The sequence below is a fragment of the Lemur catta genome, chromosome 18, assembly GCF_020740605.2.
Source record: "Lemur catta isolate mLemCat1 chromosome 18, mLemCat1.pri, whole genome shotgun sequence".
NCBI classification, from domain to species: domain Eukaryota; kingdom Metazoa; phylum Chordata; class Mammalia; order Primates; family Lemuridae; genus Lemur; species Lemur catta.
The window spans coordinates 28,854,184-28,869,039 of record NC_059145.1 but is presented as its reverse complement, the minus strand read 5'-3'; the positions used below and the strand labels follow the sequence as shown (position 1 = coordinate 28,869,039).

The following is a 14,856-nucleotide window of genomic DNA, read 5'->3' as shown; positions in this document are numbered from 1 at the left end:
TATTTGAGTTCCTGGGCTCCCGGGTAGGATTTTGTTTGAAGAAATGCTTCTTTGACTCCCAGAGCCAATGAACTGGGGCTGTCTGAGGCCCTTCCAGATTGCAGAGTCCTAAGATCCAGGGACAGTGATAGTGGGGGAAGGAAGAAGCAGTGAAGCCAGACACTCCTCCCCCACCCGCCACCGGTCTACCCATCCCACTGATCTGACTGTGCTCTCTCATCACCAAAAGCCAGAACCTGCCTCCGGAAGAACCTGCCTTCTGCATGTGCAGCAGGGGTCACACTGGCAGGTTCCGTCGGTGCCTGCCGAATCATGAGCCCATACGAGTCTCGATCCTGCTGAATCAGTGTTCCCCTTTGAAATCTAGTCTCCTGTTGGTGGGGCAGCTGTCTCTGCTTTCTGTTTTTATGTTCTTTAAGGCTAAGAACGCTTCTAGAGTGGATGCTTTAGTTGGGGGCTTGGCTGCTGGGGTCTTGGATGGATTATCTCATCACTTCCTGTTGGCATACAGGGCGTAACTGCAACCCTCATATTGGGTCAGGCCCCCAGGGGAGAACCCTTCAGATTTTCTGGTCAGTCGGGCTGCAGCCCTTAATCCTAAAGCAGGTCAGTGTGTTTCCATGTGACACAGAGTATACTTACAACGTGAGGGAGCCGTGAAGGGGGCAGTTTTGCAGTTGGTGGTGCCAAGCCTACGTGCATCCTCTAATGTTCGAGGTTTTGAGTTGACTATTGACACAGCCCAGAGAGTGCAGAGGCGGCAAGCAAAGGCCAAAATATTTTCTCCTCCCGGCCAAACCACTTCCAGCCAAGCACGTTTGCAGAGATTTCCCCTGTCATTAGGCTGCTGGTGACCAGGTTTAAATTAAAGCCCAGACTTGCCAGTGGGCGGAGGGGTGATTCCGTTATTTGCAGCCTTTTGTCCCACAGAAACTGTTTTTGTAATTTTGATTATAGAACCCTATGATTTGAAGACTTCTGCATTGATCACTTAATACGAAATTTTTCCTTTTAGAAAAATGAATCAAAAGCCTCTGTGGGAATCAGCCAAGGACTGCGAGCCTCACGAATAACTGCTTTACTCCACTGTTCTCTGTTGAACTTGACTCTAGTTGTTTAACCTCTCTGTGCCTTGATCTCTGTATCTGTAAAACTGGAGTATTCAAAGTACATACTTCATGGAACTGTAAAATAGAACATAGTGATATAAATAATGAATGCCTGGATTCTGAACTCAACTACCTGGTTTTGCATCCCAGCTCTATAAATTGGGGATCATAATAGAACTAACTTCATGGAGCTATTTTAAGTATTAAATAAGTTAATCAATCTTTATAAAGCTCTTAGAACAGAGCCTGGCACATAGAGTGAGGGCTGTTTAAATGTTTGCAGCTTACAAATACTCAAACAAGTGCCTGGCATATACGAAAAGCTAAATAAATATTAAGTCTTATTCAACTAATCTCTTCCAAAAGGAAATTACAATTTTAATTATTCTAATATAGTTGATTTCTATTGGGGTTTTTGCATTATCCCCCAGTTACATAGACTTTTAGAGTCCGGGGATACACATTTGCCCAAACATCTGTGCTGGTTGTTCTGCATGAAAGGTAGAAGAGGAGAGAGGAGGCGTGAACCCCGGCGGAATATTCCTGTAATCACAGGTGTGCCGAGGCAGTAACCTGGAGCCCTGAGGTCTCCCAGGAATGTTCTGGGAGCCACGGTGGAAGCCATTTAAGAGCTGAGTTAACCCGTTAGTGGGACTCTGATAGTCTTGTTATATGTCTAACAAGGATGAAGAGAGAATCCCAGATTTAAATTCAGGGCTAGATCTCTAGAGATGCATTCAGAGACTAGAACCATCTCTGACTCATGAAGGAAGCTGGATGATCTACCGAGCCTGCCTGGCAGAGTTATAAGACAGTAGCCTTAACCTTCTCTTTGACAGTGTTCCTTTCTGCCTTGGGCCTTTTGCACATGCTGTTCCTACTACCTAAAATGCTCTTCTTCACCTCTTTACTCCTATTCTTTAATTTTCACCTAATTAACTTCACCTCCTTCATTAGCCGAGTCAGAACTATTCAGTGTCTAGTATCAAAGTACCAGGATTCACATCCAGCTTTGCTTCCTAGGAGCTGCATGACCATGGGCAGACACTAACCCACTCCGTGGCTTGCTTTCCTCGTAGGGTTATTGTGAGATATCATCCTTGTGTCTCAGCTTAACTGTCATTTCTTCTCTTTAAGGGAAGATACCTTTATTTTTGTAAAAACGAAGCAGCCTATTTCTGGGGCTATCATTTTTAAGTTCAGGATTGTGCCTTGGTTAGTTTCACTTAGATTTGGATGGGGCTTGGTTGGAATCATAATGAAATGTAGCCAGGTTTGGGATTGCATGTCACCGGTGGCCTAACAGTTTTCTTTTCATAGTGATGGCCTCATTGTGTCCCAAAGTTTGTTCCGTTGATTACAAGTTCATAGGTACTTGATAGAGAAGAGTTCTATGGTGAAACGAGATTGGGAAGGGGTGGATTAAACAAAGGCCCATTTCTTTTCTGCAAGACTTCTCAGAGACTTTACTATGCTAGAGTGTTTTGTCTATTTCCTGGGGAGCGGGGAGGGACGCTGATGTTGCCCAACGGTGTTCATCATGGAACCTGTTTTTTGTGAAATACAGTGTGGTGCTGAGTCCTCAGAACACACCCTGAGAAACGCTGCTTTGTTTTCTGAGGCTCTCCCACCACCAAATGCTAGTGCTTCTCGGGATGTAAACAAACATAAGGCTTGTGATGTGGCACCGGCATGCGGAGGGCTGTGACTGCGTGTCTGCGGCATGGTGTAACTTACCATTGTGCTTTTCTTTTCCCTTTTTCCCCACACAGAGAAGGAGACCTTTCTGGATCCTTTCGTCCTCCGGGACCTCCTGCCTGCATCCCTGGGCAGCTATTATCGGTACACAGGTTCTTTGACCACCCCACCGTGTAGCGAAATTGTGGAGTGGATAGTCTTCCGGAGACCCGTCCCCATCTCTTACCATCAGGTAGATATTCTTCCTCACATGAGACTTCTGTGCTTGCTTGCTTTGTGTTGACGTAACTAACATTTGCTAGAATACGCCGGTGAGGATTTTTTTTTTTTTTTGACACTCTGCTCTTCGTTGATTGCTTTAGTCTTTCCAATAAACATGTTTTTGAACCCAAGAATTGTAAAATCTAAAACACGGTTTCTCGGTTGCAAATTAACTAGCTAAGGAACATTGCAGGCATGGAATTAGATACTGCCGGATGCAGTGGCTCATGCCTGTAATCCTACCACTTTGGGAGGCTGAGGCAGGAGGATCACATGAGCCCAGAAGTTCAAGACCAGCCTGGGCAACATAATGAGACCCTGTATCTATAAAAAATTAAAAAAAATTAGCCTGGTGTGGTGGTGCATGCCTATCGTCATAGCCACTCAGGAGGCAAAGGTGAGGGGATCTCTGGAGCCCAGGAGTTCAAGGCTACAGTGAGCTATGATTGTGCCACTGCACTCCAGCCTGGGCAACAACATGGGACCCTATCTCAAATTTTAAAAAATTATATGTTGATTAAGTATTGTGTCTTCAGGAGAGAATAATAACTGTTGTCTGTGATGATGGTATCTAGTGCCAGAGACTCTTCTAAGCTCTTCATGTGTGCTATTTAATCTTCATGAATAGCGGTCTTACAAGGTAGGTACTATTTGTACCCCCATTTTATAAAGGAGACCAAGAGGCACAGAGGGTAAGTAACTTGCCCAAGGTCATATAGCTGGTAACCAAGCCGTAGTGCTTGATCCCAAAGACCCCTAAGCCTGCCCACAGTTCAGAAAAAAGAGACATTTGTGTACATGAAGAAATGAAATAAAACATACCATTGGTTGGACCCTTTCTGTGTGCCAAGCACCTTCACTAAGCACTTTACATATGTCAACTTAACCAGTGGCAAAACAGCATTGAAAGATGGGTGTTACGCTACTATGGTTCACAGAGGACATCACAGCATGGAGAGATTGGGTACCACGCCCAGAGATTCATGGGTGATGAATGACGAAGCCAGAAACCAAGCCTGGGTTTGTCCGATTCCAAAACCCATGTTTCTGAGCACTGTCCTGTACTGCTTCCTCCTGAGTGTGGCCTGAGCAGATGTCACAGGAAGGCAGGATTTAGGCCGAACACTTAATTGTGGGTGGGAATTGGCAAAATGGAGCTGGGGTTAGGACATGTCAGAGGAAGGGGGAACTGTGAGGGAGATGAGGGGTCTTTAGGAGTCACCTCATGAGGATTTATTAGATGGAAGGGGAGAATTCTTAGAAGGGATATATTAGTTGTCCAAAATTTAGCATGGACTGAGTTAGAAAAAGTAAGATTTCTTCTGCAAAATTCTGGAAAACAGAGCCAGGCACAATGGGTAGGATTTGCAAGAAGTGGATTTGAGCCATTAACCAGCACTATCTAAAAATGGAAAGTTCCTTTCAGGGCATTTCATAGGAATGACCCCCCCCCCATATGATTGCTCTAATACCAGTTACAAGGCCTGGCTACCAGCTGACAGCACACTGGGTCTTATGACAGGCGTTCAAGGAGATAGGTCTGAATAGATGTTGGCCAACCACCAGATTGGCTGACCTTAGGTCATGAGTCATCAGACATGCCAATGGCCTCCTAAGACATCCAGTGTTGCCCTTCTGGGGTAAATGGAACAGGTTGCCTAGAAGGAGGGAGGGGCAGGAGAGACACTTTATCCTGCTGACAAAGGTAGGTGGTGTAGGGCCAGGCTAAACAGATTTATCTGGCCTCACCACTGTTGACATTCATTTTACTTTGAGATTTTTTTTTTTTTTTTTCCTTCTAATTCCACTCTGGAGAAAAAGGAAGGGCTTGGTGATTTGGTTTCTGAACAGGATCTGCCAGCCTTGAGGAGATAATGAAATATGAAATGAGTTTTCTTCCTACTGGTGAAGCCAGCATTGTTTTATTTAAAAAAATAAAATTACAGTCCAAATATTTTTATCTGCAGAGTTGGTGAGAGGGTTTTGTTGTTGGTTTTTTTTTTTTTCAAGGCTCCTTTTTGTCAATTAAGATAAATATTTTTGTCTTCAAGGATTTTAAAGTTTAAGATAAGGAAGTTAAGTACAGATTTGGCCACCTTTTTGCAGGGTGCCACGTGAAAGGAGAGGCAAAGGGTAGTAGTTGATCAACTGGAAAGAAATAGGGACCATTAACATTTACGGGGTTGCATTGCAGCTCCAGATCCGTAGTGGGTCCAAACAAAAGACAGAATTTGGGGCTTGCATGTCTTGTCAATTACAGAAGCATTTTGAGCCCCGTTTTGGTAGCTGGGACTGTGAAACAGTACTTTGTTAAGATCTGTTTACACTCCCGCTCTCTGCCACCCATACATTCGAAGAGAAGAAATAATGGAACAGTTTTCTCTGCCCTCCCATATATGACTTCTCAGTAGGTATTGTGTTTCAGGAAAATAGAAAAGAAATAAACTAATCATATTTGCTTTCCAGTTTCTCTACTAAAAGCCATCTTCAGATAATACTTTATCAGACACTGCTTCGTGCATCCCTATCTCTCTCCCGAGGGAGGAAACCAACTCATATTCATGTGGCCAAACTGGATCCTTGCTGGCTAGCTTTGCAGAGGTCACAGCTGTGTCAGTCCTTGCAAAGGAAAGCATTAGCCATCCAAGTATTATCGCTTCAGACCGTCCCACCCTGATCCTGCCAGCATTTTTTCTGAAGTTAGCACAGAATGTTCATTTCAGGAAGGCGAACAGCCAACTCGAGAAAGCCGAGTGGTCATGAATTCCATGTCTGCTTCTATCAGAAAGAAAACATTCCTAGGCCTTCATTCCTCTTCTAAAGTCTCTGTTTCTTCTCTTCTCCCTCATCCAGCGTGGGTGCCTGCCTGCAGTGAATATGAGAACATGTTCACCATAAACTATAGTGGTTAGTACACACTGTTGACTTGTGTGATGTGGATTTCTTTGAAGCTTTCCAGAGTACATATGAGCAACAACTTATTTTTCCTCTTATGTTCTGTTTTGTGAATCTAGTTGGACATTCAGACCAGCCCTTGTAGCCAGCAAACTCTACCTCTGGCTTGTGTTATAATACTCTAGATCAAAATATGGCATTGCTAATGGAATCATATATTGGCTTGGTAGACCAGCAGTCAGCATGGCTTATATGGCTCCACTCTACATCTGCTGTCAATATCAGGCAAAAATTATGCCATGACCTTGTCCCCCAAACAGGACGATGGCACTCTCAGCCCTGGTGTGGGAGGTCAGAACAGCAGGACAGTGCATGGAGATAGTTGCCTGCAGGGTGTTCATGATCAGTCAGAGAAAACAATTGTCTTTCAGTTCAGTATACTAGGATTTGTTTTATTCTAGAACAGTGGTTCTCAGACGATGATTGTTTGCCCCTTGCCAACTAACCCAACCCTCCCTTTCCAGGGCTGTTTGCTTCTTTTAGGTTAAAATATGGCACTGCCTATAATTTTCCCCAGCATGAATTTTGCTAAAGTGCTTCTTAGGGGGTACTATCAAAAACGCAATAAATAAGTCTGAATGCATCTAGTTGGTTTGCCTTTGGGCATTTGATTTTTTTTTTTTTCCTAATAGGAAGCTGGAGAGGATCGGTAAAGAATTTATTTGTATGACCCTTTTAAACCAAAGGTATCTCTGTCGGAAAGAGTAGAGCAGCTCTTTGGAGTTAAGAAGATGTGCTTTGGAGGCAAACCGCCTGGGTTTCATGGCTTCATTCTTTGGCTAAATTACTCAACTTACTCTAGTACTTGGTGCCTCGGTTTTCTCATCTGTAAATGCTGATGGTAATAGTAAAAACACCTAAACTAGTGCCTGGTACCACAAGAAGTGGTTGGGAGCTATTAGGTGGGTTTTTTATTGCTGTTATTAAAAAATCACTGAGCTTCTAGGGCAGTACTGTTGGGTAGAAGTAAAACAAGCCACATACATCATTTTAAGTTCTCTAATAGTCACATTAAAAAAGGAAAAGAGAAACAGGTGAACTTGATTTTAATACTATAAATATAGTTTATTTAACCCAGTAGAGCCATAATAGCATCATTTCAATGTGGGGCTAGCCACATTTGCAAATGGAATAGCCACATGTGGCTACGGGCTGTCAGAGCTGTTAAAGATTTATCTCGGGGCCACAACAACTAGTGAGTCACTTAATTCAGAAAGTTTCTTTTCCATCATATGATGTACAGTGCATGTGAATAAAGAAGGTTCTTAAATGGTGGATGACGATGCCGTCATTAATCCAAGAGAGATATTTTGTTGTTCATTATGGTTGAGTCCTTTTTCTTCTGTAAAGGCCTTTCTCTAAATTGCCTTCGTGAAAAAACTGTAACTGCAGGAAGGACATAGCCCTGCATTTAGCTAGCTCTTCTCAGATTTTATTTTTGCAGCTGTGGTTCAGTAAGTAAAACTTGGGATGCTCCAGGCTATTGGGAATTTAATATTCCATCATTATTGTCTTGTTTAATAATGAGGCAGCAAAACAGAGCCTGCCCTGTCATCCCTCAAATGTATGATGAGGCTGAAGTCTCTCCGTGACCTTAGGTGAGACATTTCAGTTCCTAATGCTTATCCTCCAGTTTCTTATTGCACTAATAATGGGCTCTGGTTTTGTTTCATTGCTATTATATACCCACCCCTTAAAATATTGTGTATATCAGCCTTTTGATGGCTCATAATTATATTACTCTTGGTTTTCTGTCCTTTCTTCCCTTCAGCCGCAGTGGTCCCCTGCCCAAGTCCGGGGGACAGCAGATCCAGCCGCACGTGAATGGCATGAATAAATTTCAACTCTCCTTTGATTCGAACCGACAGATTAAAAACTAATTATTCTCTGGAATACTTTTATAATAAAAACTAAGTTGAAATGATTTATATACACTTCCAGCCAACACATTTGCCATTCAAGGTTAAAATTGTTCTTGAAACAGCACCAGTTAAACTGCAATTACAACTCCCCAAGCAGGGATAAAAGAAAGAGATGTTTTACACGTCCACTTGGAAAGTTTAAGAGTCAATTTAATATTATGGAAATAAAAACTTTCATTTATTTTTACTAAATGGTAAAGACTTCATTAGTTGTATTAAAGTAAAAATAAATCCAACCGTGTTTATTACCCTTCTTTGGAAAAGGATAAGGTGAATGAAAGTGAGGGCTTTGGGAGGTGGGTAGCATTTTCTCTCTGTGCCTGCATCTTGTTCACGCTTCCAGTTCTTTCTGTGTTGGGGCATAGGCGGTTTCTGGCACGAAGTGGCTGCGATCATGGAAAACCGAGTCATGCAGATCTAAGGTTCTAATCCTCACTTCACCTTGATTCCTGTGCAACTTTGGGCATGTTACTTAATGTCTCCAAGCCCGGTGTTCCTTATTAGTCAATAACGCTAATACTAATAGTAGTATTAATTATTATAGTATCACCAACCTTATGGGATTTCTGTGAGGATTAAGAGAAAGTGCATAACACTCTTAGCACAATGCTTTGCGTATAATAAGTGCTCGGTAAATATTAGCTGCTAGTGTGAATGCTATAATAATAGTGTTATTAGTAATGTTACTTTAATGTTATTATGTTAAGCTAAAAAGAAGGTAGAAACCAAAATAATGTCTGTAAAGTGCTTAACAAAGTACCTGGCACATAATAGACTGGATCAAAATGAGTTATAGGGAAGAAAAGGAGTAGATGGTAGCTTACAATTGTTGTAACGTTGGAGTACAATCATATTAATAGTTACCACATACCTCATAAAGCAATAATAATAGCAATAGTAGTGATAATAACATTTATGAGCACCTGCTGTGTGCCAGGAATTATTCCAAATGCTTTATATATATGGTAACTCATTGAATAGTTACAAAAACCACATGAGGCAGGTAATGCTGTTATCTTCATTGTACAAATAAGGACATTAAAGCAGAGAAAGTTTAAATAATTTGACTAAGATCACACATTCAGGAAGCAGGGTTTAAAAACAGGATTTTGAATCCAAGTAGCAAGAGTAAGCGTTTTGAGTTTGCAAAATTAGGCACAGGTCCAATCATTAGGGCCCCACAGTTAAGAATGGGAGGCTGTTAAAAAAAGTATTGAACAGAGGCATGACACAATCTCATGGACGTTTTCATAGGATCACTGTGTAGCTGATGACCATATCTAGATGGGTCAAATAGATTCAGCACCAAACATGTTGACCGGTCAGAGGCCCAGAGATACAACTTTGTACAGTTTGTTCTCTGGCTCTAGCATTGCATAGGACTTCCATGTTGCACAACTCTAGGGGCCACTTTCTCGTGGTGGTTGTGTGGCATCCTTTGGAACAAATAAGTGGAGGTCCAAGGCAAGGGTGAGGGTCAAGGGACAGCCTGAAGCAGCTGTGTAATGATGTGTCAGTAGATTTCTGGCCCAGATGATCACTGCTCATCTGCCAAAGTGAGAAATGCAGACTCCTTTCACCAAGCCAAGGATCGTGGAGGTCTTTACTCACTGACCAAGCATGCCAGTTACCAAAGAGGCCACTGGCAATTTTCATTCAACTTAGAGAAATGGTGGAGTTTAAGTAAATGCCACCAGCCTACCGAAGGACATTTGATGAGCTTGTCCTCCTTTTCCTCTTTTGTGTGACTGTCAAGCAAAGCTATGATCCAGTTGACAATATAATATCGTTCAGGTCATCAGTGCACTCTCAGAACCATCACTTTCTTCCTTCAAACTCTTTGGGCAAGTTGAGTTAATGACAAGGAAGCCGCCCGAGCTTTTAAGCCATAGCATGTCATTAAGCTGTAACAGCAATTTAAGTGAAAGCATTTTTGTGTTAAATTCAGAGCCTGCCTCTCTCTACAGTTACGTGACTCGTTCTTTCCTGAGGCATCAGAAATAAACTTTTTTGGAGAACTAAATGCTAGCTGTGGAAGAAGCAAGTATTCTAGAGAATAAATAAACCTCAGAGTCTATTGCTAAGACAGTCTCCCAGGCCTTTCTTTTCTGGCGTCTCAGAAATTAAACTGTTTCAGGGCAGACAGCTATCTCTTCCAGAGAATTTCCAGTCTAACTTGCTGTGTATGGCAGCCCAGTCCCCTCTTTTAAAAATCACCCTGAAAATCAAGGAATTCTGCCTTCTATTCAACTCACGTCTTCTAAGGCTTTAATTTAAGCCAGTTCCTTTTCTCTGGGCTTCTCTGGACATGTGGAAGAGCCAGTCAGCATCTTCTACATACAGGGGCCTTTAATCAAATTACTCCTCATTCGCCTTATCTTCAGGCTAAACAATTCCACTTCCTTTAACCTTTCCTCACAGGATTTCTTCTCCATCCTTTTAATCATTTTGGTTTGTCTTTCCCTGGACTGTCTCCAGAGGGTCTTTGTTCATTCTTTTCATAGAATTTCAAGAAGTTATTTTCTCTTAGAAAATCAGAAATCTGTTCTCTGTTTTTTTTTTAATTTTTTTATTTTTTTTTATTTTTATTTTTTGATGCATTCAGTTCTGATTTGGGTAGTCCTACCAAGCGAGTCCCCATCACTAGGTAGAGGTGCTTTTTTCGACATCTTTAGTTGTCTTTATCTGAGGGGGTCACATTTGGACAGAGTAAGCCGTCCAGTTTTCTTAATTTTTCTGTCACTTATTGCCCTTCTCTCTTTGCTATAAGGAAAGAAGGAACAGCAGAGAGCAAAATGGGAAGGAAGGCAAATTCTGTGTGGAGACTGGATGAGCTGTTAGATGTGAAGAGACTCACCTTGCTGAGAGACGGTCCTGGGTCCTGTCCCTATTTGTTAGTTTAATGAAAAGGCACAAAAGGTTTCATGCTTTATTATGACTTTACATAAGCAATAGAATTGGAGGGGAGGTAGAATGATAGGTGAATTCACATACTGAAATGATTTTTCTTGGCTAAAATCATTGTGTGAATTCATCACTTTGTCGTGCAAAAGGGAGGGAGTTTGTGACAGTTTGGAAGTAGGTCTGTGTCATTCTTTGAGGTCATTTGAGAAACAATGCAGTTAGTTCCAGGCTTCCAGATGACCAACCAGAATTGGCAGAAACTCAGGTAGTGATTCCTCTTTTTTATTTTACACAATGGTGTTGGGTACCCTCTGGCTCCCCGAAGCCCAGGGCAGTCACTCAATGCCTTCTTGGAACCGTCTTTGTGACACCTTTCCACCTTGTCCTTCTCTTCAGAAAGCATCCTCGTTTGGCACTGGAGGAGCCAGATGTGCCAGAAACAGTTCATTCATTTTTCTCTTCCTTGTGCCATTTTCTTTTCATACCTCAAGGACTTAGTATTTTTGGCAGCTGGGCATTTCAGATTACAGATCATTTCTTTGGTGACAAGAATAAACTTTGTGACCCTTTGAGAACCAGTCTCTGTCACCCAATCACTGCTCCATCCCTCATATATAATAGAATGACCTTTTTTAATGATCAGAATGTTGACAGCCACAAAGAATCCCTTTTGTTCATAGAAATATGATCCTGGAGCCCTGTTGTTTTTGTTTGTTTGTTTGTTTTGGTTTGGTTTTTTTTTTTTGCTTTGCTTTCCCTGAGAGTTTGATCAGCAGTCTTGTGGAAGGTGTTTCTTAATAATATTAATAAAAATGATAGCCTCTAATCTTTATGGAGAGCTTACTGTGTACTAAGTAATTTACATAGACTTTAGTCTTCTCAACAGCAGTATAAGATAGGTACTGTTATTGTATGTTTTACAGTTGAGGAAGCTTGAGAAAGCTTGTCCATGAGTACTCATCTGGTAACTGTTGAACTTGAGCAATTTAACTTGCAGGTCATGCATTTAGCATCTTGGTGACTTTGCTGAACTTGATTCCTAGTATGTCAGAGGATGCTTGATAATAAGAATTAAATCCCTGGTATTTATCGAACTCTTACTATGTGCTAGGCCCTGTTTTAAGCACTGTACATGGATTCAATGTTTTGTCAATATTTAAGTCTGACAAAAATCATATTGGTTAAATACCGTGATTGTCACCATTTCATTGAGGAAGAATGGAGTCTCAGAGATGTTATAAACAGCTTGTTCAGGGTCACAGACTGGGTGCATGATGGAGCTAGAATTCATGCCCAGGCAGTCTGCCTCCAAAACCTACCAGTTTCACTGTAACTCTCTGTTCTTTCCTGTAATACTAAAAGTCTTTCGGGGCAGGGGGGGGAGGGAGGGGGCTACTGCAGAAAGACTAGAATTCTGGTGTGAGACACAAACTCAGAGTTTTGTACAGCCCTCAAATGAAGTGTTTTCCTGGTCAGTTGGCAAGACAGAAACCAGAGCCACGTGAACCTGCTGGCAGTGATTCCAGCAGGCAGCCTCAGGTCCTGCTGGGTTTATCAGCCTTGGCATCAGGCACTTCCTACCATTTTGTGTTCTTATCACCCCCACCTGCTTTGGACCACATAGCTTTTCTAATTGATGTTTTTTTTTTTCCCCTCCTCTCTCTGGTTCTCTGTTAAGCTCGAGGCTTTTTATTCCATCTTCACCACGGAGCAGCAAGACCACGTGAAGTCGGTGGAATATCTGAGAAATAACTTTCGACCGCAGCAGGATCTGAACGACAGGGTGGTGTCCAAATCCGCCGTCCGTGACGCCTGGAACCATGACATGACAGACTTCTTAGAGAACCCACTAGGGACAGAAGCCTCTAAAGGTATATTTGGATTAAGTTCCCTTGCCCAGAGGAAGATTCCTTATCATAAATTACTAAATTAAAAGGAGTTCAAAGCCAGCCAAGAATTGAAACTTGGTGTTAAGTGCATATGTTTCTCTGCTAAAAGAAACTTGTCTGGATGATAAATAGAAGCAGCTGTGGGAAGAACTTCTGTTAGATAGGTGTGATATTTTGACTTTTGACTAATAATAGATCATTTTCTGCATTTTTACCTTGTAATTTCAAAACTAACTAGTAGTGTCTAAACAAAGGTTTTTGAAAGCTTTGTCGATCGGGCATTTATCTCTGAGCTCAGACATGAGGACCTTGGAATTGCTTCCAACACCCCAGTACATAGCATTCTTACTCACATTCACCCCAGGCGAGAACTATAAATACAACTCTAGCTTTCACCCCTACTGAAAATCCCTTGCTTTTTTCAACTATTATTTAGCAGTTTAATCCCTATATCTGATAAACATGAGTTTATCATTTTCGGGCACCTCAGTCTTTTCCATTTCTGTTCTTTCATGCAAAATGAACATGAACTTCTCTCCCAGGAAAGTAGAAAGTCTGATTCTACCTTCACACCCCTTCTCTCAGGCTCTGGGATTTGTCATAATTGTGGCACAGAGCTCGGGAAACACTTAGAGGAATGAGGCTGATCAAAGCCTTAGTACTTGGAAGGGAGGAAGGAACAAGAAGGAATTTTCTTTTGGGTGTGAAAAGATAGATATTTCCCAACCCAATGCTCTCCTTCTTCAGAATGGTGAGCTTGGGTAATAAAGGAAGAGCTTGTCTCATTTTTCAGTACTGGAAGTAGACTATGGTATTGTTCGTGTGGTAAGTTGTGTGGGGAGGTTTTGTTTCAAGCGTGCCCCCACCCCTAACAAAAGGGACTGGTTTATTGGCATATGAAGTTTGAGGGATCGGAGGAATGAGATTACATTCCACAAATAGCTGCGTTGGCATGCACTTTGATGATAAGAATGAGCCATTTTCCAAGCTCATGTATCTGAAAAGGAGCTAAAAGAAGAGGAAAAGGAGTTTAAGAATGTGATCATTTCCTTCCTGCCTTGTGTGATTTTGTTTGAGGTTAGCGAGGAGAAGTAAGTCTGGCCAGGTTCCCTTGAGAAACGGCTGAGATTCAAGTAATTTGGGGCCGATGCTTTTTGTCAAGGGCATCATTCTCTGGGAACAATGGGAGAATTAAGAAGCTCACAGACCTATAAAATATCTTCGGTTGGGCTGACATAGAAAACCTCACATGGGCTAATTTTTTTTAGCCTAGCAAAAAAAATAAAGAAAGAAAACGGCCAAAATTGAAGGCCTTATCCCAAGAGGACTTGCCCTGGGAAAAGCAGGCCTCCAGGGCATTGACTGTTTTGTGAAAGGTATATGTAGAGGACATTTAGGGGGATGAGGAATTTATATCACAAGTGAGTGCAAGATCTAGTAGCTCAGAACTGCTGAAATTATGACAGTTACAAAGCTCTTTGCTGAAAAATGGGCTGAGCATATGATATATCATCTGCACGGAGAAAATGCATGGCCTTTATTATCCAGGAGAGCTAAAGAAGATAATGGTTTCGGTTGCGTTAAATTGTCAAAGTGGGCAAGATCATCCACCGAACATGCTTTTTCTGAATTTGTCCAGAGCCATGGACCCATCCTTAAATATGGAGAATCTGTTCTTCATCCTACAAGGTTTATTCCAGTTATCATAGCATTCCTTCCTTACTGACTCTTAAGATGTGTGAATATTAAAATGTTTTCTGATCTTTCTAGAGGCATAGAGAGAGAGATCTAGGTGCAGTCTTGATTTGTGGTTTTAATGTATGATTGGAGAATTACATACATACAGAAAAGTACACGTGTAATACGCGCACAGCTGGATGGATTTTCACAAACTGAACAAGCACTCAGATCAAGAAACTCATCACCACAACCTCCCCCCATCCACCTTCTTAATCACTGTCTGTTCCCAAGGGTAACCACTATCAGAAATTAACTCTGCCTGTTTGTAAATTTCATAGAAATAGAGCCATCTAGTCTGTCCTCTTTTGCATCCTGCTGCTTTTGCTCTACCTTGGCTTTGACGGTTCTCTATGGGGTTGCATGTAGTTACAGTTTGTT

General features: G+C 41.8%; 1 protein-coding gene across 2 annotated transcripts in view; it reads left to right on the top strand.

Annotated features, from left to right (window-relative positions):
• PTPRG (protein tyrosine phosphatase receptor type G) overlaps positions 1 to 14,856 on the top strand; it is a 667,952-nt gene that overhangs the window by 525,918 nt on the left and 127,178 nt on the right. For both annotated transcript variants that reach the window (XM_045530961.1, XM_045530962.1), the window contains exons 7-8: positions 2,882 to 3,039; positions 12,528 to 12,720. In XM_045530961.1, the coding sequence (XP_045386917.1) occupies positions 2,882 to 3,039; positions 12,528 to 12,720 (351 nt within the window). The remainder of the gene's footprint in view (positions 1 to 2,881; positions 3,040 to 12,527; positions 12,721 to 14,856) is intronic.